General features: G+C 37.8%; 1 protein-coding gene across 1 annotated transcript in view; it reads right to left on the bottom strand.

Moving 5' to 3' along the window:
* Positions 1-26289, bottom strand: part of SUCLG2 (succinate-CoA ligase GDP-forming subunit beta) — a 124864-nt gene that overhangs the window by 33888 nt on the left and 64687 nt on the right. The window contains exons 5-9 of the mRNA XM_034066533.1: positions 25751-25903; positions 24677-24766; positions 22104-22200; positions 16940-17101; positions 15397-15539 (exon numbers count right to left, since the gene is read on the bottom strand). Coding sequence (XP_033922424.1) covers positions 15397-15539; positions 16940-17101; positions 22104-22200; positions 24677-24766; positions 25751-25903 — 645 coding nt within the window. The remainder of the gene's footprint in view (positions 1-15396; positions 15540-16939; positions 17102-22103; positions 22201-24676; positions 24767-25750; positions 25904-26289) is intronic.

A 26289-nucleotide genomic window follows, 5' to 3' on the forward strand; every position in this document is an offset into this window, starting at 1 on the left:
CACATTGCCTAACTGTCACAATGCCAGTAAGCAATACTGGCTTCAAAGGGCATACGTTTATATGAACACCTTAATGCTTAAGATGTATGTGTGCATGTACATAACTGCACACCGGGGGAAAAAACAGTTTAATTCATTCAACACAAGAAAGAACTGAAGATGTATTAAGGACCCAATATGATTTTTGCTAAAGCAAAACAGCATTAACACTCCAGAACCAGTGGATGTGTAACTAAAAGAAACACCTCACTGAGGAGAACTAGACCTTGACTGCTCATGGAAATAAATCTTTCGCTATGACAGTTCTGAAATTTCATCTATAACTGTGAAAAAAGAAATCCAAAAATGATTCTCAGTTAAATCCATAGAAGCACTGACCTTCAGCTACATAATGTTCAAAGAAAAGACACTTCCACTTCTGACAGAGCCATTGCAAATACAGTGTCAGCAGCTCCAGAGCAAGCGTTGAGAAATGCAACCTCTTTTCATAACTCATGCATTGTAACTTATTCAAGCAGTTTTTCATTTGTCAAGAGAACTACACGATTCAAGATTCTGCCCTACACGTAATGAGCAATCACGAAACCTCTCTCATGTATGACATGCTCTTAAGTGTCAGAGTGACAAAATAAAGCACATGTTCCTATAACACTCCAAACCATAGCAAAATGCATGTCTCAAATTCAAATTCCCAATATAACTTTTGTGTTTACTACTAAAGAAAATCCATAAACAGTTCAGGTAAAAGACTAATTCTGAAAAAGCCCATTACGCCTTAAAACAAACTCCAAGCTGTAAATCAGACAAACCTTAACACAATGACTGTGCAGTTCTGCAAGACAAACTTATTATGTTCATTCCAAAGAACTGTCCCATATAACAACTGTACCACAGATCCTCACGGTGAACTATTTGGTTGAAGACACTGTATTTGATCACTTCTCAACTCCTGGCTCACTACTATGAAGCAACAAGTACAAGCTGCAGAAACTGCTTTGAGATGAGATTTTTCTAACTCTGCAAGAGCAGTGCTGGGACCGGCAGCTCCGCTGCCTGGAATGAACACAGCTTTCCACCATGAAAACCCCTCCCCGGAGATACCTGCCTTGGATCTTTCCAGCTTGAGATGCCAGAATTGCCTCTAACAAAAACAGAACAACCTTTCCCACAACAAATCTCATTTCTTTAAATATGTCAGCCCCCATGCAGAAAACATAGCACTAATATGAATGGAAGCCAAATGTCACAGCCAGTTTCCTACACGCATCAGAGCGGTCTGTAAACCAACCAAAAGCAGAAAAATACATCCAGGATTCCTTATGGGCTAAAGATTAAGAAAGCAGCATGTGATATTACCTGCCTCCTTTTACTTTAGTGAAAAGTACTCAAAAACACTTGGAGAACTGCTGTAAAACCTTTCCAGAATTGGAACACACAGTTACAGCTTTAAGTGGTTTTGTCTCAAACTCTTCAAGACCCTTTGTTATCTAAAATGTTAGATAATGCCTCAGTGCATTGCTAAGTTAAAATCCCGAGTTCAGGGCTGAAAGGCTCTTGAATACATGAGCAAGATCAAAGCAGGTACACTCAATAAACTGTGTAGTCACTGTTTAGGGGCTTGAGGAGCATCACTTCCACAGTATGTTGGAAGTAATTTTCTCTGGTGACACGCTATGTTTTGTCTTACTGAACATTTAACCTCTAGATTTGGACAGCACACATTTGCCATGGGCACAGTTCTTTAGGGAACACCAGAGTGGTTACTTCAAGTGACAGTTTTCTAATTATTCTGTCAAGCATCAATCTGTGAAGTTCCCAGTTCCTCAGCACCCTGACTGACAGGGCAATCAGTGCTTTACTTAAAGCCTCTAGAGCTGCTCTGTCCTGACAAATGTGTTTTAAGAAAGAACAACCAACCAACCCACCCCTCCTTCCAAAGAAACTCCCCACTTTCTGCAAATGCAGTTCCTCAAAGAAACCAAAACCATGGCATTAGTATATATAATACAGAAGGGGAAAGAACAGAGCAAATTTTCTTTTGTATTATAGTAATTAATTTCAGGCATTTTATTTTGGAACAAATCAGTTGATAAAAGTACATCAAAAACAGGGAAGGAACTGAGATAATGAAATAATTTTCACTAAGAAGTTTTCCTTAAGAGAGGGAAACCACCCACCTTCACAGCACTCTCAGCTTGATTCTGAGTTCCTCTTATTTTTGATGACTATCATCTTCCTCTGTTGAGGGTGCTATGATTTGCCCAGGGGGGTTGTGGAGTCTCCTACGTTGGAGATATTCAAGGCCCGCCTGGACAAGTTCCTGTGTGATGTACTCTAGGTTACCCTGCTCTTGCAGGGGGGTTGGACTAGATGATCTTTCGAGGTCCCTTCCAACCCTTGGGATTCTGTGATTCTGTGACTTCTTTTGGGGTCTTACAGCACCATTGACTGTAAGTGGGAAAATGAGGGACTTTGTGAGTGATAAACAATTAGCCCTGTACCAAGTTCAGGGAATAATACAAGCTACTTAGTAGTCATGACCACGATTTCCTAAATAACATGAAAGTACTTCATGCTCTTTATCTGCTGTGTAATTAAATTCAACACCGGGGCTAAGATTTTGACCAAGAAGTTGGCACTACAATTAGACAAGGTTTGATTTATATGCCAAGATCCTGCACCTGAGAATTCAATAGTGGGGTTGCTTTCCTTGGCTTGCTGGAACAATCCTGTATTGGTATTGTTTAACTTAACACAAAGAGAAAACCTCTCACCATTCAGAACAGCAGCACCAACACGGTCATACCAGTAATACTAGTTTCTATTTGCAATCAAATTTGCATCAGTGTTGATCCTTTGGTTTTCAAAGGTAAACTATGACTAATGCAGGTTTGATGACTGGCTCTTCATCGTGAGCACTACAGAGTGCTCTATGGTACAACACTGACTGAATTCAGCCAGACTAACAAATAAATGGAATATGAAGTCAGGTGTCAAACAAAGGGTAGAATGTGATCACTAATCAGAGCAAACGGCGGAAAACCCTCTCTGTAGATTTCATCCTTAATTCTATTTTTCTGAGAACATTAAATATGTAAATATATTCACACACACAAAATTCATTTTTTTTCTTGGATCTGAGTCAAAACTCCCAGTACACAGGTAGCTGTGATTTATGAAATGAAGGAAAAGTGTTCTAATCAGAGCTCACATCTAGTCATAGGCCAGCAATGGCTGTAAGAGTTTTCCTTTTGTTTGCTGAGCAACTTAACGCTCTGTGACTTTTATACATAAATCATCACTCTTGCTAACAACACCAAATAATTAATTTTCCTTAGTGGACCAGATTCCTTTTGGAGAAGACTGTGATGAACAGTGTAAGACCAGAAATTAGTTTCACTGACTTCAACAGGAGCACTTGAAGAGGGAAGTATCGCACAGTAGAAGAAAGAACACACAAGTGTGGCATCAACAAGGGAGCAATGGTAGCTGTGAAAGACTGAAGCTCATCTAGACCAGCACTGTCCTCCAGGAACTACTTATTTGACCTAGTAACAGGCCAGTTCAGGCAGCTAATCTATTTCCATAGAATACCAGGTTGGAAAGGACCTCAGGGACCATCCGGTTCAACCTTTCTAGGTGAAGTATGATATAGACAATATGTCCCAGCACAGTGTCCAGATAGCGTCCAACATTGGTGAGTTCACCACTTCCCCTGGGAGATTATTTCTGTTTCTACAGCCTTAGTCATTCTGCCTGTGTAGATCATTGAGCTTTTTCACTGCTGTGTCAGATGACTGTGGGTGCAAATGGAGAGGAGGAGGATGCAACTGTGGAAAACTATCTTTGACACACTATAACTGGCACAGACCTGATTCCTTGACAGAAGGGAATGTCAGAGCTGACCGCTGATGGTATAAGTGGAGGAAGGAAGTTCTTTGATAGAAAAGCCTAAAAATGCAGTGGTCAGCAAGGTGAAATCTGTCCCAGTGTCAGGGGAAAGGCCGAACCCATCTGCTTTCAGATGAACTTCCTGAAGTTCAATAGACTTTTAGTATTACTAAGGGATTTTAATGAACACTACTATAATATAGGCACTATCTCTACTTAAGTTGCTTTTATTTTATCTTTTCAGTTCCATTACTTCCAAAGTTTGTATGACTAAGTGAAAAACAAAAATGTATTTAAGATTCTGTTATACACACAAAGTCCCCAAACCAACTGCATAGAGCCCGGTGGAAGTTTTGATTAAAGGCAAATCCTTCACAATTCAGAGAGCACATGCTCAATCAGTGGTTGAAGAGGAAAACCTCCAGGGAGCAGCAGGAACTAAACAATTCTGATGAGGTTTCTGTGACTTTCCAGCAAATAGTAATTTGCTCTTTTATATTTCTTCAATAAGAAGTCAAGCATTGCAATCCCAAACCTTTAAATCAAATGATTGCTGGGCATCAGGCATTCAACTTTCACAACCTACTATAAAATACTGACTCCTCACATTCATTCATTTCTACCCAATAATTGATTCCTCTTTTTTTTTTTGCTAGTTACAGGCCTATAACTATTCTGGGAGGTTGACTTAATCAAAATTTAGTTAAGAAAAAAGAGACCCTCAGCATTTTCAAGTTTTAATCTTGTCTACACCACATAAGCATATATGTAATCTATTTTCTTAATGAGATGCTTTTACTCCTTCTCCCTGTTATCACTATTAATTCCAAATCTACCATGCACAAGAGCCATCCATAGTTAACAGGAAGGCTTCTGCTTTAATCAAAAGGTTGGTATTACTCTGTCTTAACTTTTGCTTAACGGCCTTCTCAGCTGGAGCTAACAGAGATTTCATCCCCTTTTCTGATAAAGTGAATACTGACTTACATGGCCAGCCCAAATGTCACCCACTCAGAAATCCAATTTTATGGCACTGGTGGCAGGACTGCCACCTTGCTTACACTGCAGCACTTCAGTGGTTCTTGGTTGGAGGAAGGCAACGCTGTTCCATGGCTATCATAGCTGGCGGCTCCTCTGCACTGAGCAGTTTGCTTGCAGTGACAGAGTGTTCCTTCTTCCCCACACATATGAGAATGAACATAGATTCACAGAATAGTTTGGGTTGGAAAGGACCTTAAGATCACCCAGTTCCAACCCCCTGCCATAGGCAGGGACACCGCACACTAGACCATGTCGCCCAAGGCTCTGTGCAACCTGGCCTTGAACATTGACAGGGATGGAGAATTTACCACAGCTTTGAGCACCCTATTAATCCTAAAATTAGTCATTTTCCTCATATATTATGAGAAAAAACTATTAACTATAAATTTATGATTAACTCTTGTTTTCTGCAGATTGTGATCAAAAGTACAAGCACTAAAAGAGATAAGCCTTCCACTTTTCACAGTAAAGGTAACACCTCATCTTTGAGACAAAATATTGAAAAGTACAACACAGACACCTTTTAAGAAACAGGAGTAATTTTCATTTTCCTATAACAGGGCAGTTTTTCTATTAGAAGATGAAACTAAACCTTTAGCAACAAGAGTAAGAACTACTCATTTGCGGTAGATGTGGACTTGACTTGCCAAGTACATAAGCACGTGACAAGCTTTAAAAGTGAATAGGCTCATTTATTTCAGCTTAGGCGTCCACTCAGAATAATAGATAATAAAACATTAAAACTTGAAACAGGTTTGAATATCTTGTTGAATTGGAGCATGAATAATGAACCTGTGAAATAATTCAGTCCTACCTGAAACAAAACAGTGATTCAAGGGAAAGAACAGCTTGTCCCTCTTTCATTAAGCCATATTTCAAGTAATTTTTGTCAATTCCAAAGCTTTTTCATCATCCTATGCTCAGTAATGCAAACAAATGGATAAACATAGGCCAAAGAATATTTTTCTTATTCAAATATAAATTAAATACATCCCTCTGATTTTAAAGACAGTGTGTCCTGCTCCAAACCCAAAGTTTACACACTATAGAAAAACACATTCCCTATCTCAACACTAAAAAAAACTGAAATAAAGGCGAAAAAAACCCAAGGCGTCTAGAGTGGAATATAGAAAACATCAGGAGATACACTGCACCTCAAAATGCCATTTCCATAGAGATGGGTGGATGTTCTAACAGATCATTCTCCTATAAAAGACACCAATGAATTTAAAAGCTATGTATTTGCCAGACCTGCATATTATTCCTGATCGCATCACTGCACCAGTCATTTCAGATGGCATATGAGATTAATAACAGGTCAGAACAAGATCACCTATCGTGATCTATTTCCTATATTAAGATGCCAACCAGAGCACAAGTGTCACAGCAGAGACAAGTGCAACATCTGTATTTTTAATGCAGTTCTCTCCTCTTTCGCAATTACTGCATCACTGAACCTGACACTGCACTTTTTGCAGCTCAGAGACAAAAAGTGCTTCAAATTTCATCCCCTCCCACAGCTCCTTTATTTTAAAGTACAGATGTTTCTTTACACCCAAAACCTTAGCAAGATCAGGCCCTTTATTCTTCTGTCTTTACAAGATAGTTTTATGATGGGGAAATGCTCACTAATTTTGCTGTGTTTCACCATTGCCCCCAGCCCCTGCTGAGTCTTACTCTTCAAATAACCTATGCTCTACCTACCCATGCTCCATCCATCAAGGGTGCTTCTGAAATTATAAGCAAACCCAGTTGATATTCATTTCACTGTTAGAAGAACGTCATATCTTACCCAGTTTAAATAGCTAAAAGCACCTACTTGAAATATACAGTTCATCATCTAGGCCTGTTTCTATCAGGAACAGATGGAGGTAAGGTGATTAAATTTCTTCATTTTGATGGAAAAAACAAACACTTTCCTAGACAGCCATAACACCTCAAACCACTTAAAAATAATGAGCATGAAAATGTGATTTTCTCTACAACAGAGTTTAAGTAAGGACACCTACAACTTTTATTTTAATATACTATTCCCTACCTGTACTGTCAAATGATTTGTCTTTCATTCTCCTGTAAATATATTAGATAGATAAACTATAAATACATTCATAAATTACTCATCTCATCAAGATGAGTTACCAAATTGAGATTCCTGAAATACCTTCCTTTTTTATCCTAACTGTGAAATGAATCGTATAAATTTTCAATATTTTCAATATTTGTAAACTACAGTAAAGGATTGCACACTTTTCTGATGTATTATGGCATTTCTTTTTAGTAGGCAGTACTAAGACACACAAACATAAGTGCCCATTATACCGCACACGCTGGATATGAGATCAGGCATTTGGCAGGTAGAGGTGATGCTGGCAAGGTTTTCAAGAGGGAGATTTAGTGCCTGTATCAATTGCCCTTCATTTTAGGTCCTGTTTTGGAGCAAGAGGGTGATACTACACTATGACGTGACAAGAGACATGCACTATCCCATAGCCATTAGCATGTACTTCTCTAGAACACTTCCCATCACAGGCTCAGCCATACTGGCTCATGAACACAGTCCAGTACCAAGCATTAATGAAATACCACTAATAATACTAATAATTCCTTTACCACTTTGATCATTAATCAAGTGTACTCCAAACAAGTAGGAAAATGCAACAAGCCTTGATCACACAACAGCCATCTCAAGAGGGTGAAGCGGATGGTCTTCTGAGGAACTGGCAAGGTCTTTTCTTTTGTCCCTATTTTAGAAGGGACACCACTACCAAGAAGGTAATGCACACACAAGCATCTCAAATTCCATCCAAACCCAACAGCTCAATTTTCATTGTGATTCTTCCACGCAATTTTTAGCATTTATAGCTTCTATGGAAACATTTGTGCTTTTTTCCTAATACCACTGCAAAGGAGGCAATTACAGAATCTCTGCAAGTTTTCCTCGTTCTTAGTAAGTTTATTTTCACAGCCAGTTTTTAAGATTCATTATAGCCAACTTTAAAATGCCAAAAAGCATTCAACTTGTCAGAGCCTATAAATAATGGGAGATTCATGTTACAGTATATTTACATATCAATTACTTAGGGCTCGATACTACACATGCTCTTGAAAAATACATTATTCTTGATTATAAATCAAGACAATTCAATTATGCAGCTTAAATGCATAACTGTCCTCACATTTTCATAAATATTGGCAATATGCTATCAGTCTCTCAAAATGCTTCAATGAAAGGAGAAAATGCCTTTTCAATACTTTAAGTGCTCTAAAAGATGACTAGTCATTTCACATTAATTCATGCAAAACTGTAGAGACACATTAGAAGAAATCCTTGTTAAAAGTTCTATTACCCTACCTTTTCTCACCAATGCAGTACTAATAAAAATGTGTGGAAATTTCTAAATTACTCTTATAAACTCAAATCCTACAGAATCCATTAAAGAACCATGAGCTGCTCCAATATCCTTGATTAAAGGCAGAGTATTTGTACAGATTTCTGAGGCAGAAAATACAATATACCTTTGTCAACTTTTCCCAGCTTTACAAGATGTTTCTGTGCTCCAATGGGTCTTTTCTACCTCTACAAGGTGTCATCCTATGACAATTTAGGGCTATTCTCTGAAAGAAGAAAACACACCTCTAGATCATCACCAACGCCAAGGAGAATCAACTCATCCTGAAACACTCTGGTTTCATATTTGTTTAGCTTGTTCTTGAAAACTTGCAGTGCTGGATAGCCTTTAAGTTCCTAAAATACACTGCTGTAGGACTCAGCTACCTTTCTGATGGACAATTTTCAGAACAGCTAACTTCTATTTCTTTGCTGCATTTAAACCTTACTACTTCTCACCTTACTGTGTCAGACACTGACTTGCAACACTGGGCAGATTATGCAGGTAAACTGAAGGTTTTCTTCACCTTTTTGTATCTGGTTCCTCTTTCAACACTGCAGTGTGTATTTTAAATAAGACAAAAGGATAATCCCTCCATATGTGTTCACATCCCCCCAAGGCAAAATGGGCTCTCTACATTCTATTAGGTGGTAATATGAAGATGACAAAGTAAGATCCATCTTCCAAAAACTATGTGGTATACTTCAATGACATTGTCTTACAGAAGTGTCAAAATTGCAACATGAACCCAATAGGTTTATTGATTATGACTTTTTTTTGGTAAATATGCAGCATTTCACTTCTACAAAAACCATGCTGAATACAAAACTGGCAGTGGGATAGGGCTCTGTAATAAGCAGTAAAGGAACATGTAATAAACACTCAACAGGAATAACTTTTATCATTTCCATAGTGCCTAATTTCTTTAATGGACTATGTAATTTTTGATTGTGTTGAGAGCAGTCATATATGGTACATGAGTATTATAGCCTACAGTTCACACAGAGGGGGGGGACACCAGAGCCGTCAATGCCTGAACTTTCAAAAGCAGCCACTAAATTGAAGTGCCACCATTTTCAGATATGCAGCCCCTTTAGGGCTATGCAGAGTTGTGAACACTGGACTAGCAGTTAGCTCTCATGGAACAGTGTATTATAACACACCAATATTTTTCACTACAATAACTCTTCATCTACAGCTTTTAGAGTACTCAAAACATCGTATGATGCTTCACCCTCTTGTATGAATCAGAAAAACACACAAAGCATAAAGCCTTTTCAGGCTGTGTAAAGAAGAGCTGGGTAATGAAGTGTGTAAAGGGTGCACGATAGTTGAATGAGAAAGCAGAAAGATTTCTAATGACTATTTAAGAACAGGGTTCTTCTGCATTATGTGAAATGATGTGCAATCTGACAATCCAAATCCAGTGCTAACACTCTAGTATATGTCCTTAACTGAATGCTATTTAATTTCATTTCATCAGCATTATAGAGACACTGAAATAGACTGCATGTGTGATAGAGAAGCTTATCTCATCCTACTGATTCATGCTTTCACATTACTGTAACACTGACAATTAGTGAGGGAAACACTGAAAATGCATGACAAACTATTCACAACCAGCCCATGCTCTAATAAGGCTCAGTATCACAGCAAGTGTGGGTATTTTAATGTTTATATTTTTAAAACCTCTACACCCTATTTTTTATTTATGCCTTTAAAGCTTAACAGTCCCCTTCCCACTCTCCAAAGCACCCTCCTCTCACTCCACACAAAAAGTCCAGGACTAACAGCAATACCAAACCTCATTGATGGGCAAAGGCAGTCCTAGAAGAAAGTTCATCAAGTTGTTTCTTTGTTTCTGGATGTTGCCTTTAATGTTCTCTTCTTCTTAGTCAAGACAGACTTGATAGCCTTGGACTGACTGGCATGCCTAATACTGCCACAGATGCTCTGCAGATCACATTAAATAGCTGTGCAAAGTGCCAGCATGCTGAAGTTGGCCGCTGACATCATTTTTATGTGATATGATTATAATGTCTCAGTGCCCAGTCCTGGATCAGGAACACCATGTGACAACATTCCCCTTTTCTTCTTTCATTCTCTTTTCTTCCAGACTGCTTGAAATGATGCCCCAGAGGGCAGGATGCAGGGAATAACTGGTTGGGAATAAACACCTGGCAACTTGTAAGAAGCTTATTTACCGAGCTTATCTATCTGGCTCAGGCTTGTAACCCAACAGTCAAACACTACTCACAGACTTGCTGAATAAGGCAGATTTTTACACAACTTCCAGGACAAACCCCACAGCTACACAGTGAAACCCATTTAAAAACCACACTCAAAAGAGCCTTTTCCCCCTAAAACTGGGAGCAGGTCTTTGCGTAAAGTTGCAGAGTGAGAGCAAACACTCCAATAACACTAATGTAGTTACGACACACCAAACTGCCTGAATGTTTGCAGACTTTCTGAATTGTCTTAACTGAGCTAGATCACCCAATTCTGAATTAATTCACCTGAAATAAAGACCAAATACATTCTACAAGACAACCTTATTTTTATTTCTGAAATCTAAGAAAAGAATATCCTAAATCTTTCCTCCTAGTATAATGTTCTCCTTTCTGTTGCCACATACAGGACTGCAATGTTAAGAAAACTAATACTAAAAATCCTTCCAGCCAAAAGGATAAACCCATGATAAAAATGTCTTATTATATACGGATGGATAAAGTGTATTACTTTCACAACAAGCACAGCTGGAAAATAAGTGAATTGCAAATATATGATTTAATTATACCCTCCTTCACAATGCTGTTCACTTTCTCAGATGACTGGAAAATAAAAGCCCCAAGACCTTTGCTTCACACTCAATGGTGAGACACGTTAGTGCCATTACTTTTCCCATCACTAAGGTGCGTGAAGATGCATCTGACATAGGCAACCAGGCGAAGTGACAGGAATAAGAATGTTTATTCCATATTAACAAAACAATCATCTGAATTCAGACTAAAGAGTAGCTAAAGGGAAAAAAAAAACCCAACAAATTTGTGTTTGATATTAATTATTCCCTGGATATGAGTTAATAGATGTCAATATAGAATATATTTTTTCCAGAGACATTTTTGTCAATCTGTCAATAGTATTTTGCTTAAATAACAAGCAAACGTTTGTTAACATCAATTGATTTAGTAAGTCTTTAGTCACATCAATGACAGGCTTCAAAAAAGGTTCTCAAAGGAGCTTTAGGGGGAAAAGGAGAACAAGAATAACAAATAATCTTGGCCTCTAACTGCCCATATTCCAGTGATACTTTCTAACAGGAGACAACTGTTAAGGACTAGAGCCAGTCACTGGTAAATCAAAACTGCTTACAACATACTTTGCTTTTTTTACTGGGTTTGCATAGCAAGGTTTTGGTAGTGGAGTGCCTATGGATGAGTCACCTGTGAGAAGCTGCTAGGAGGTTCCCCAATGTCCGACACAGCCAATGCCCTCCAGCTCCAAGATGGACCTGCTGCTGGCCAAGGCTGGGCCTATCAGTGAAGGTGGTAGTATGTATGTAAGAAGGCAAAAAATCCTGTGCAACGGTAACTTCAGCTGGTGAAAGCAGTAAGAGTGTGTGAGAGAAACAGCCCTGCAGACACTCAGGTCAGTGCAGAAGGACGGAGAAGATGCTCTAAAGTGTCAGGGCAGAGATTCCCTTGCAGCCCATGGTGCAGAGCATGGTGAAAGAGAAGCTTCAGTGCCCTGGACAGCAGATTTATTATTATTTCAGCTTATTATTATCTCAATAATTATTATTTCTATTTATTATTATTATTTCAAATTATTATTATTTCCAAAACCTTGTTAAATTCTGTAAACAGGTATCATACAGTAAATGTAACAGCCAGGTCTTCAGCAAGAATAAAAATGAGCACCTACTGAGCTTGGTAAGGATGTGAGAGTACTCAAGGATGAGGACTTCTGTAAGGATAGCTGAAATAGCACCTCATTCATCCAGGCATCACTCAGGCCTCTGAAGTACCAAAGGAAACAACCTCCTCTACCTGACTTGTGGCACAAACAGGAGAAAAGAAGCTCCCGCAGTGCCTCCCAGCAGCTTTAACATCCAGAATTGAGCCACCTTCCCCTTTCCTGTTACTAACTGGAATGCAAGAAGACAGCTTATTTTCTGCCAAAGCAGACACACAGAACAAAGTCACAGAAATAAGACAGGCAGGAAGGAAGAAAGTTAAAAACAGTCTGGAGTTTAGACAGTGAAATAAAAAAGGCATTCAGAACCATTGCAGTGACCTGTCTGACCTAGGAGGTACTGGATATGGCAGGCTGCAAACAAGACTGGCAGAATATAAAAGAGTCACTGACTCCAGAAATAGCATTTCCATCCAAAGCCAGTGGGTAACCTTCTGCAACAAAAATACCCCTTTTTTATCTTAATTTTTTTTTTTTTAGAATTATAGACCCTGACAACAGCCAGATCAAACCAGCAGCACAGCAGCCAGGATCTTCATCTTTCTCAAAAACAATATCCTCAGCTTCACCAAATCAAATCACTGCATACCCATATTGTGTTGCTTTAATACAAAACAGACGTTTTAAAGATCTATTTCAAAGTGCAGTTGAACGTTTCCTTCTGGGAGATTTCTTCTCCTGCAATGTCCTTAATACTGTCAGTGCCACGTCTCAGTGCAACTAAAAGATAGGATTTCTTCATATTACAGCCCTGCAAGCTTGTTTGTTCAGTCTTTCTCAGCTTAATGTTGTCTGGAGTCATTTACAGCAATTAATTGTCCCTCAAGTTCCAAAGAGCTAATTTTTATCTTCTCAAACAAGGTGGGAATCAGGTTAAAGGTTACAGGAAAATGACTGAGCAGATACAAACTGTGGATGCTGCATTAGCCATGACAACTCTTGGGGTTAAAAGCTTCTATTAGTTAAGAAAAGCAAGGATTCATTCAATTATTTTACTGTGTATTAGTGATTTAACAGACATGGTGTATTAGGAGAGGAAGTAACATATACTGTCTTTTCTGAACAAGGCCAGGTTGGATGAAGCCCTGGGTGATATGGTTTAGTGTGAGGTGTCCCTGCCCATGGCAGGGGGTTGGAACTAGATGATCTTAAGGTTCTTTCCAACCCTACCTATTCTATGATTCTAAAATATGACATGTTTATTGTTCTAATAGCTACTAAACTTACATTAATATTAACTGCAGAGCTGTAAGAAAATCAAGGGTTCTGATGTTAGGCTGATGTAACTGCCAGGGCTGCTACAGTCTCTTGTTATATGCCAGGATATCTTCCCTAGTTCTAATATTATCTCCTGCATATTCTTTATCAGTTGCCATTAAGAGAAGTTTTTCACCTGATGTCACACGGAACTGGAACAGTATTGCTGATGGGCACACTGACATAAAATAAAGATCAGCCACACTGAAAGGGCTGACAAGAAACAGTTCAGAAATGACTCACTTTAAGCTTCTCAAGGATCACAGCTGTGGTCATGTGCAGAACAAGGCTCTAAAACACTAATGTTAATAACATCCTCCCTTTTTTTCCTGGAGTGAAATAAAGAGAACAGCCAAGAGGGAGCTGTTCCGTGATTCTTCCTGTGAATGAAGGAAGATCAGAAAAAGCAATCAAAAGGAAAAGAGGATGCAACAAATTAATGAGGAATGAATCGTGCTGTGTTTAGGCTAAAACCTTCTGCATATTCCGTAAGTGAAAACCAGGAATGGCATGGCTATAGCTGTGCATAAAAACAAACATAAATTATTGTATCAGGTTCTTCCCATGCTACCTTTTACTTGTGTAGCTTTATTAGACCTGGTGCAAGCACATAGTATTAAGCAGTAATATATAAGCAGAATATATAATAGAAGAAGGATATATTTAAAAGTCAAATGTTGGGCAATGCAAATGTTATATAGCTGAGAGGTACTAAAATGCCTTTTTGCTTTCAAATTGTTTAAACTCAGCCAGCTTCATCACCAAAATACCTGTTGTATGTGCTGTAGCAGGCAGATGAATGTATTTAGTATACTGATAATCATCAGCTAAGTTGCATATCTAAGACTTTACTGCACCTGCTTCTCCACCAACACAAGTTTTAGAGCCCAATTACATCTCAGACAGACCCTGATCGTCATACAAAACACACACAATAGAACAACTCAGACACATGCAAGCAAATCTTTGTGCAGTGCCCTGAGGATAAAGCTCCACAAATTAAGACAAGCACAACACTGTCTACTAGCACCAATGAAGGAAACTAACAGGTTTTCTAACATGAATCTCAAATCCATCTTTCGTCCCTTCTGCCCCAAGTAAGATGTCTTGCATCTCTGCTTCTCCAGGCCTGTGTTCTTCTAGGCACGCTAGTAACTTGAAGCATATACAATCACTAAGCAGAAGGAGATAACCAGTTCTCTTCCTGTGGGTCTTGGGAAGAATGTAAGCCTAGAGCTCTACAAAGAAAAGGTCAGCACGACCCCATCTATGCATGTGCAAAAAGAAACAGGAAGAATGTTTTGAATATTGACTGACACCAGTACAGCTGAACGGTTGAGATACTATGTGCCTTAAAAACATGCAAGGAGAGTTACAACTGTAAAGAGCTTAAAATCTGAAGTCAACCTGTGCTTGTTTTGCACTGCAGATTTTCCTTCTGATTCTGCCTTGAAATTTTGTTACAAACAATATTCACCTCTGTGTGAAAAGTCACAACATTTTGTCACTGCTGCACAGGATATGCAATTACAGAGATGTAATTTTCACTGGAAGGTGGTATTTAGAGGAGTTCATATCACAGGCAAAACGAACATAAGGAAAATGGATGGAAGCACTGGAAAAAATAGATAAAGGAGACAAAGCCAGCAAACCTGCACATGGACCAGGAACTGAAAAGTCAGGCCAGTGGTTCACAGTGAAATAATTTTCCTTCCAGATCGTCCTTTAAGTAACTCATCCTCAGTGTTCGCACCATTATCTCTATTTTTCACCATACAGCTGTGTTATAAAACATTAGTATTACTGCACAGGGAAGCTTCTGGTCCAAAACCACCTTTTTTACCTTTGGATCAGCAGTAAGCAGCTTGAATGCTTGATATACTTGTGCTTCTTTCACGCCGCCACCCAAATCCAAGAAGTTGGCTGGCTTTCCACCATTCAAGGATATTATATCGCATGTTGCCATTGCAAGTCCAGCTCCATTGACTGTAATTATAAACACCAAGTACTTATATTTCACATAAAAGTATGTAAGATTTGTGAAAAAGTTTAAAATGTATCAGCACAACCACGTAACACAGCTCATGAACACCTACTTCTAAATGGATCAGTACCTATTCAAGGATATCCAAAGCAACACATAATTCAAACTCTGGTGCACACACCCCAACATTTAGGTTTCTTTATGACTGTATCTTTCAGACTTAGATGTGCACCTTTCCTTAATTATGGGCACACAAAAAATTCTTGGAATAATGATCACGTCATGAGACATTAAGGACAAATTGACTCCTTAAGCTCCCCTCCATCATTCTGATAGCAGTAGATGATGTTTTGTATTACTGCAAAAGAGACAACTAAATTCTGGGGACAAATGCTCCTGAAACTGCCTTTTATTTTGCATTTGCGTTAGTCTAGAAGCAATCCCAAGGACACAAACATCCTCTAAGCTAGGAAAAGTAGCAGAGAATTATTTGTCCTCAGCAAGTTGCTCCTGCTAGACAAAGGAAATCTTCTGTGTCACCTGCAATTGAACAGCAATACCTAAGACTAAAGAAATAGTAATATAGCATAGTGTTGCCAATTATTATTTGGGGTTTTTTTGTTGTTGTTTTGTTGGTTTTGTTTTCTTAATTAAGATCAAAGTCTCACTGTCACTGAATCTAACTGCAATGCGTTATCAGCATCTTCTAGATTTATGGTTAGAGTACACATCTAAGCAATATAAATGCTGGACATTTTCTCACCAAGCTGAAATAAAATGCCTAATTCAATTGGATTTGTAATAAAATGTACAGGCTAAAAGCATTTATACAAAGTGAAAATTATTTAGATTACAGCTCACTTTCTTACTTATCTCTTCTAAAGAGAAGAGTAATTTCTGTCCTACAGAAACTTCAGGAAAATAAGAAGCTGATTATTTTGCTTTTAACAACCTTCCTTAAAGGAAAAATGGAGCTCAATATTCAACTGTAAGTGGGAATATAATGTTTTTACACACACACTTTTGCAGTGTCTTTTAAGTAACACAGACTGAGTTTTGAGAATCAATGATTGATTTTTGATTACTTTTCTTGTTTTTTTTTTTATATTACTTGAAGGACCAATCGTATCAGCTTAACAATTCAGTGGGTAGAAACCTTCTCTCTCAGCCTGCCCTCTCCCTGACCCCCCTCATGTCCTGGCCTGTCTGCTGTGGCCTTAACCACAGTTTCAACACAGATTTAGTTTCATTCCTGCAGGAACTTGTGGAAGGACAGACAACCTGAGCAAAACAGGCTGAAATATTGTGAAGGGTGGACTGAATGTCAGAATGTAAACAAAGTCTATGCACTGAACAAGTATGAATTTGTCTTCAAATGTCTTTTGGATTTATTTGCTCTTACCAAAGCAAGCAATATTTCCATCCAGTCCTATGTACTTTAAGTCATGTTTGGCAGCTTCGTTCTCTATAGGCTCGTTTTCAGACTTGTCATCCATGGCAAATATTTCTTTTTGCCTAAATTCTGCATTGTCATCAAAGTTTATCTTGGCATCAAAACAAACAACTAAAGAATAAAAGAATAAGACAACATACAGGCTTTTAAAGATCACAGTTAGACAGAGCTTCTGAAATATTACGACTACTACAGTAGGGATGGGGAAAAGGTTACTTTGGGACTGAGGTCACTTCCAACATACGATAAGCTGAAGTTCTAGCATTGAATACAGCAAATAGAGGTAAGTTTTCCTTAAACCCTGTGTCAAGAAAAGCAAGCATATCCACACTAGTACAATGTCACAGCCCTTGTCGCAGATGATCTTCTGTGTTTGCTTTAAACAGTGTTCATGTAAATTATGAAGCCAGTTTGGATGATTTGGACATTAGATTCATAAGAGAGTCTACTTCCAAAAACACTGAAAGTACAACAGATATAACAAATAACAGGTTAGCAACCCAAAGCAATGTTTGGTAACATGCACTCATTTATAGTTGAGCAACACACGATGCTTTCCTTAGCCATAGTTTTAATTTATAATATTATTAGATACACACACATTATTTCCCTAAAGGTCTGAATTACAACTTTAAGCCAATGGATGTTTAAAATGATCAAAAGATTACAGCTAAACAAAGAAAATTTACAAAAGAAATACAAAACTTCTCATCAATGTCAACACCCATTATGGCTGTAAGAACAGTAAGTAGCTAAATCTGACTGTATTAAATAATAGATACAAAAGACAAGCTGGTAGACATTAACATAGAAACACCAGCAACAGAAATGCACATAGAGTGAATGGGTTATTTGCCTATTTACTGACTCATTATTTCTATGGGTTTGCAGAGGCAAACACCTCATTAGATTAAAATGTTCTAAGTAAATGTAAGACTATACACTTATCATTTCACCATTCAAGTGATGTGACTTGTACTATATCTAGATTATAATTACTGACTGAAGCATAATTGATTTCTCAATGCAAGCCAGTCAGAAATAAGTGCCTTTAAATGCTGCATCCAGAAAACTCTAATAGATTCTCTTTCTGCTTGCTTTGATCCGTATCACCACCAAAATACATACATGTTACATGTGCATGTCTCACAAGAATTGTACACTCCTCTGCAACTAAAGGTGAATTGCAATTAAAAAGACAATTTTAAGTCTTTGATACAGATACCCACTAATTAAAACAACTACTCACACAACCTTTTTTGGTGGCACAAATACCTCTCTTTTTTTCCCTCAATATGCAATTGTTTAACTCAGGAGGAAAATACTGAAGCAAACAGCAAAAGATTTACACAAACAGGAGTCTCAATTGTACATCTTGATTTGCACTGGGTTTTCCTGGTTTGGTTTTCTGATGTTGCTGCAGGTTTTGTGTGTCTTTGCACATTGGAATTGTAACCAAAACCAGATTAAATTGAAACATGACCAAATTTCATGTAAGTGACTGCAGTTTCAGACAACTATTCATGTGTGTTTGTGTTTAATAAATCTCTCTTGGAAGAGTCTAGATCTTACCCAGTCAACCATCAAGTGGGAATCTGACAATAAGAGAAGCATCTAAATAAGTTCATAATATCCTTCTACTGTACTAGAGCTGCTTTCATTTTTTTTTAACAATGAACTAAGACTGGTACCATTTTTCTTCTTCAAGCTCTAAGTTCTCTGAATTGCTAAAACAACTCAAAGCTAGAGTAAAACTGCAGCCACAGAGTTTGTTTACCTTAGACATGAACATTCTCAATGTCACATAAATAGAATCTCATTTCTCCAGAACGTTTACCTTTAACAAAGGCTATGCTGTACAAAGTAGCAGGGAAAACATCTATTAATATTTATCAACCCATTTGCACCATCAAAAGCACATTGTTACATGCATGATAGATTATACAAATGGATTTTTTTTGTCTAAACAAATATCAAAGAAAGCTCCAGCACTTGTATTCATGGAGTACTTCTGTTGTTTTTGCTAGCAGTGTGGGATTTTTGTCATCTGCCAATTCAACAGCTTACATTGAGAGCAAACAAAAGAAACCAAATAAACGGGCAGTTACAGGCTTCTGACCCAATAGTGTTAACAAAGAATTTGCTACAAAATTAAACAAAAGGAAATGCATATGACAATGTATTTTCTAATGGAAATTGCACAAATGAAAAACACAAAGCACAGCAAGAAATGAATCCATCTCAACCGTTACTTAGAGAGGGATAATGGTGTTCATACAGAGACTCGTATTTTATCATTAGAAATAACTGCATTAAGCTACTCAAATGTTTTTCCATTTGTTTTATCTTTATTCTTCTTTAAGACATATCAGATGGAGAACCTGCTAGCAAAAAGAAATAAAGCACAGGAAGATTCCTGTGTATGCCTGCTAGTAAGATGGCTTTCACAGTTTGAAACCCACTCTGTTTCTGCTCCTCAGATTCCTGGATGTGAAACACATGCAGAACAACCTCAGAAGAAACAGCATAAAACCGCCTATCATCCCTCAAATTAAGCCCTCCTCACTAAATATACCAAGTGTGAATACCAGAACAACCTAGTCTTGGCAAAAAGAGCTCACCTCAAGAAGGCAATTACAGAATCACAGAATCCCAAGGGTTGGAAGGGACCTCAAAAGATCATTTAGTCCAACCCCCCTGCAAGAGCAGGGTAACCTAGAGTACATCATATAGGAACTTGTCCAGGCGGGCCTTGAATATCTCCAATGTAGGAGACTCCACAACGCCCCTGGGCAACCTGTTCCAGTGCTCTGTCACTCTTACAGTAAAGAAGTTCTTCCTGATGTTAAGGTGGAACCTCCTATGCTCCAGTTTATACCCACTGCCCCTTGTCCTATCAGTGGATAACACTGAAAAAAACCTAGCTCCATCATCCTGACACCCACCCTTTATTGTCATAAATATCCCAAATTCTTGATATCTGACTGAGCAAAAGGACTACTGGGTACCATCCATATTTATTCTATGATTAAGGTACCTTGGTCATTTATTCTACTAAATAATTATTTCATGAAGTTTTGAGAAACAATATTTTGTTTTTACAGTATCAGTGGTCTTGAACCCACAGAATAAACCTTGTAAGTACATCAGCCATGGCGGACAAGCATACCAATGAATTTGGGTTGAAGTGAACAGCATAATCTGCAGGAAATTCCAGTTTTTGCTGTACCTATTTTAAAGGTCCCATTTATCTTCAAATAGTCAAAAGTGTTACACATTGCATGTTACTAGAGCTTGCAAAATCCAGACCGTTCATTTTACAAGGCCCTATTTATTGTTCTGCTTTAACTTCACTGTGCAACACAGAATGAAGATGATCTTACCTTATTCCAGGCTGATTTTAATGAGGCCAACAGATCTATTTAAATGGTGGGGAAAATTACAGTCTACTACTAAGTTCTGAAGGCATATTTTCCATTTCCACTTACAATACAGCATATGATAGAACTGCACTGGTCAACAGCACAGCTTTTTGTTTCTTTCCCCCAGCACACATTTCATAAAGTGCATAAGAACCAACACAGCCAGAGTTAGTTCCTAAGAATGTGACTTACATTTATTAAGTTGAGTGAGGTTTATAATGCAGAAACTACTGATTCAATGTGCACATTATCATGGTACTTCAAATTAACTAGAAAACTAAGCACACAGTGCTGTGAGATTCTCAGATAAAGAGTTAAGGCATTTGGAGGAAATCATTCTCATGAAGTAAACTCTATACAGAGAGCTAAAGGATTCTGGTGGTAAGAACACACAAAAAATCCCAACCACAACAAAGAAGGAATGTGAAAAAGGTCTGCTATCAAAGCAGAATTCATACATTTAAGCCATAAGTATGTTCTTCTAGCTTAGTTTAACCTGAAAACAGCTTAATGTGTTAAAGAAATTGATGCATATTTAATATTTACCATTATTCCTGAATTATCCTCAGCTACTTTAATAGACAACTTTTTGCAGTTAAAATGCCACTTTATGATACAGCATTTTTGTGCCCCAGAGCCTATTTTATAACAAAGAGCATCATCATTTAAGGCGCATCAGTAAAGAGGGTGGGGCATGATTTGTTTTACATCTTTTAGAGCCTTTCAGAGTTCATAACCAGCAGAGTTTTCCTTTTAAGCTGTGGACAATTCTCTGCCAATTCTTTTGAATTTGTTTTTTTATTGTTAAAAAGGGAAGAACAAGGTTGGACGCCTGGAAGAGACTGCATACTTTCTAGTCACAATTCAGCATCTGAATTCCTGACCACCTGAGCCAAAACCAGATTTTTAGTGAAAAGCTACTTATGTTACAAACTAGCTGTGGGTACATAAATAGTATTTAAAAATGTTATTTCATTCAATTTGAGCAACTCATGTTCTTAACTGACACAGCAGTGATCTTTTCCAAAAAGGTTCTAGAACAGCAATTAAGCTGTCACATTCCTAATGTCTGTTAAAATGGGTAAAGGCAAAAGGAAGGAAAGGTTTCAGCTGGAAAACCAACTACTAGAATGATGTGAAAGGTAATCCAGTGCCGTATTTTTATGCTATACCTTCTTAGCCCTGCATTTCTGGTGAAAGCAGATCAATTACCCATTTTTTTCCCCAAATGTTGCATCTAAATACCAGTTCCAGCTGGAACCTCTCCTGTGCTCTTGTAGATTGTAGTCCTCCACTTAAAATTTTAACTTACCCACATGTTTAGACATGTAGAATACCAAGTTTCTTTCCACACAATCTCAGTAAGTCTAACAGCAAAAACAAACAAAAAAACAAAACACCAAAAAAACCCACCCAAACCAAGAATAACCTAACTTGTACAAAGAGCAGTAAAGCAGAAAATGTTACTGTTTCTCATCAACACAACATGCAGAAGCCAATACTTTGATTATTTGCATGAAATAAAAGGTTTTGCAATGTAAAATCTGCCATGGGAATATTAATGAATGTTGCCTAAATTACGTTACAAAATGAAATTAATGCAAAGCTGCTTTTACAGCTTTCTACACAATGTAATTTATAGTTTGGATAAATAAAGACTTATGATGCATTCGTTTCCTTCCATTTCTTACCTTGCCCTTCTGGAGTTTCACCAAAGGGATTCACTTCAACCTGAGTGGCATCAATTTTCAAGAAAAGATTATACAGCTTCTTGATTTGATCCGCTGCCTAATTTGATTTACAATTACCACAAAGAAAAAGAGAAGTTAATGTTTTCAAGGCAGAGGTAAACAATTATCAATTATTTTTAATGTATTCAGCTGCACACTAGATCTAGATAATTACTACTTTTATTTCTGTTTCTTTAATCATAATTGTATAGTACCTAAACCAGCCATCATGTAGCATTATGGTACTGCATAACATCTAGAGATTGAGCTTTTAAAGACTACACAAAGTGAAGATCTTCTACAAAATAAAGGGCATGACAACGATGACAAGTTTAATGTGAAGAGTTCACAATGACATATTCTCTAGCATGCTGAGATCTAAGTTGCATCCACATTAATCAGTCTAAATTCAGAAACCATAAAGCAGTATCTGCACATTATGACTTCAGAAAAAAATACATTTTTCCTTCTTAGATCAATCTAAAATGTTTCCTTGAAGAATTTGTGTCAGAAGCCTCTTGCTTACTCTTCACAAGACACTCTTGCTTACTCCTTACTGCTCTTCACCATCTAGCTCTGTGACTGGTTCTGTGGCTGAAAGTATTGTGACTACTAACTTCCAAGTCCTTTGTTCTTAGAACATTCTTCCATTAATAGAACAGCTTAAGCACAGCAACATGAATGTGCCTAATAAACAACCCTTACATTGTCAGTGTGTGATGAACCAATTGGCTGAGTAAGTCTGCAGATGAAGTGCACCAATAAAGAAACATTCAAATTTATTCCTTCATTACTGACCAATTGACCGAAGTGCACACACCAAAAACATTTGGGATCTCTCCTAATAAGCAAAGTGAATGGAAATAAAATGACAGAAGTTAGCTTTCTCTCCCAGTGCCATTTATAAGAGAGGAAACCCTATATGATTGGAAAGGCTCAACTCCAACCCCAGTTTGGGGATCAACACGTCTTAACACTCTGTGAGGAGTTACTGTTTGGAAGCAATATACAAATTGCTTATGAAGCATGAACACTCAGTTGACAACCTGTCCTAATACCAATGGGTACAGCTGTCAACAGTGACGCTGAGGAAAAGTCCCACTGTGCAACCCGACATTGATTCTGGGCAACCTGAAAAGCTGTTGCTGCCCTATTACACTGCTGTAAGTGTAACAGAGCATCGGAATCACTAACATTATTAAGGCCTGCTCCATCTTCCAGCATCAATATCTGAAGGGTGCCTAATAAAGATGCTGGAAAAGGACTCTTCATCAGGGACTTTAGGGATAGGACGAGGGGTGATGGGTTTAAACTTAAACAGGGGAAGTTCAGGTTAGATTTTAAGGAAGAAGTTCTTTACTGTGAGGGTGGTGAGGCACTGGCACAGGGTGCCCACAGAAGTGGTAAATGCTCCATCCCTGGTAGTGTTCAAGGCCAGGTTGAACAGAGTTTTGGGCAACATGATGCAGTGTGAATTAACCCAGCCCATGGCAGGGATTGGAAATGGATAATCTTAAGGTTCTTTCCAATCCTAACTGTTGTGTGATTCTATTCTATAATTTTATGTCAACTTAATGGCAACACTTCTCTTTCTCAAGGTTTGCAAGCACTGAGCCTCTTTAAGGCAAAGCATAAAATCCTAACCTAGAAATAGTGAATGTATAAGTAGATATCAGGATTTGTCTGAATAAAAACTATGTCCCTATGCTTCAGTAAATTCCTTTGAGTTGATAGCACAAGGAAAGAAATGCATTCACTGAAGCAGTATTTAAATGTATTGTTGAAAAGTCCGTACATTGCTGTTAATTATTAAGTACCAGAACTCTTTAATGGTTGAAAGGTTCTATATAATCATTCCTCCTCATTAGATATACAGCTAAATCTTCAAATGTGTGTTAATCAACTTAACGAGTATTCGTTTCTTAATTGCATGTTGGGATAGAAAATAATTAAAACTGTTGAATTAAAAACAAAGGAGTTCTACATAAATGACAGTTTGATACTATGGGGGAAAAAAATAGACAAAAGTAACATAAACAATCTTTCTCTTCCCTGCAAAATGATTCATAAAGGCAAAATATCTTACATATTTCTGTACAATATGGAATTCATATATGTGTATATATACACACACATATAAAAGAGATACTGACAGCTGGCAGCATTTTCGGTTTGAGTTGATGGTCAGAAAAAAAAGGCTTCATTTACCCAAGAGATTCTCCCATATTAAGGGCTAAATTTTCCAAAACATCTCTACCCATGTAATTCACTGAGCTCCATCGGAATCAAAAGAATCCCATGTGCTGTAACAGCATGTTGTCACCAAAGACCAGGAACTTTCACTCTGGAACAATAAGGAGCTTATTCAAATTGCTAAAGCCTGATGACAATTATCTAGGTGAAATTTAGTATTTAAAATGTCAAGACACTCCTGATCTAACGGACACTTGGCTTTTCATGTCTATTTGGAAAGCATTTATTGTACGGCTGGGCTAAAATATTGTCTGTAAAAAAGGAGGGAATAGTCAAGTTACCTTCTGTTGCAAAGGTCCTTTGAATCCCAAATTTTTTGCCATCTGCAACGCCTGATGATCCTTTATGCCTTCAAAAATATCTATTTCCTCCTGCAACAATAATGTGCATAAATATAACTAAATATTCAACCTGAATGGAGATTTAGAACTTCAAAAGGAAAACACTTAGTATACATTTGCAAATGAGTAATTAAAGCATGGCTGTTTGCCAAAGCTCTCCGAGACTGAGGCTACAGCAGCTGCCTATAGGGTATAATTACCACACCAACTCCAAAACAGTCCTTCCAAAAAGATACAGAATTCTTCAGGGTGGCATTCTGACAAGACAATGTGACACCAGTTTTCACTTTTAATTACTGTACAGATGGCGTTGACGACTATTTAGTCTGTTAATTTTAATGACATCTTCTGGAATACTATCAAGGCAATGGGTGTCACTGCCCAGCAATACTGGAACGTTTATGTAATTTTTAGAATGCACATTAAATATTTTTATAACTGTTTGAATAATTACACTTGATGGTATCAATTATTTTCCCAGATTAATAGCTCGTCTACTCATTACCATGCCACAGTAACATGAATAATACTTAAACGCAGTCATCATTGAGAAAGTGACTACAACAGTTGGATTTCAGCTGCAAAAGACATCCAGGTACAAAGAAATAATTAACAATTCTGTCAATAAGAAAAAATAACCAACTCCAGAAACAAGAACCTTTCTGGCACTGACCCACTGTGAACTATACCTTCCTGAAAGTGAAACTCAATCATGAAACAGCTACAGTATTAAGTTTAATGCATCACACAAAAGCCAGATTTAAGCCCTTTTTCTAATTGAGCTGAAGACACAAATACTGACAAAATCAGATGTTAGACATATTTCATTCGTCTACTAGATAGCAGGTCTGATCCCTTATTAGGTGAAACAATTTTTATGGTTTTTACTGTCTTCTTTCCATATGTGGCAGAAGAAAAAATGGAAGGAGAAAGGGGGGGTGAAGGGGGAGATGAGGTATGTTCTTTTGGATAACTGATAAGGAAAATTTTTAGTGTAAAACATTATAGTCCTACCTTAAAGATAAGTTCTGGGCTAGTAACTGCAACTTCTTCTATATCAACACCACCCTGGGGGCTGCCAACCATAACAGGTCCATTGCAGGCTCTGTCCATCAAAATGGCAAAGTATGTTTCCCTGGAAATATTCAGTGCTTCTGCAACCATCACCTGAAAATGAAGATAATAAAAAAAACCCCAAAACATGAGCAGTTCTGAGTGGTCCATATAGATGGTGAAGCAGAGAACATGGTGGCTCATATTTGTACACTGCCTTAAAACACAGCAGTTTGATACTTGCTATCCTGAAATGAAATACTTGTTTCACTTTTTTTTTCCACAAGGTATTACAACCCAGTAATCTCTTTCCAATGAAATCCTCTTTCCCTAAATAACAGACTCCCCTGACCCTGCTGTTCTCACTGGGTCATGGAACAAGCAGCAAAATCCAGGAACAACTAAGAGTTGGTGTTGCTGCAAGAGGAGAATTGGAGCTGCTGCTGAAAACTTCCATACTAACTTTTTACATGCCCTTTAAAGAGCTAACCACAGAAAAA

The sequence above is a fragment of the Melopsittacus undulatus genome, chromosome 9, assembly GCF_012275295.1.
Source record: "Melopsittacus undulatus isolate bMelUnd1 chromosome 9, bMelUnd1.mat.Z, whole genome shotgun sequence".
Lineage (NCBI taxonomy): Eukaryota > Metazoa > Chordata > Aves > Psittaciformes > Psittaculidae > Melopsittacus > Melopsittacus undulatus.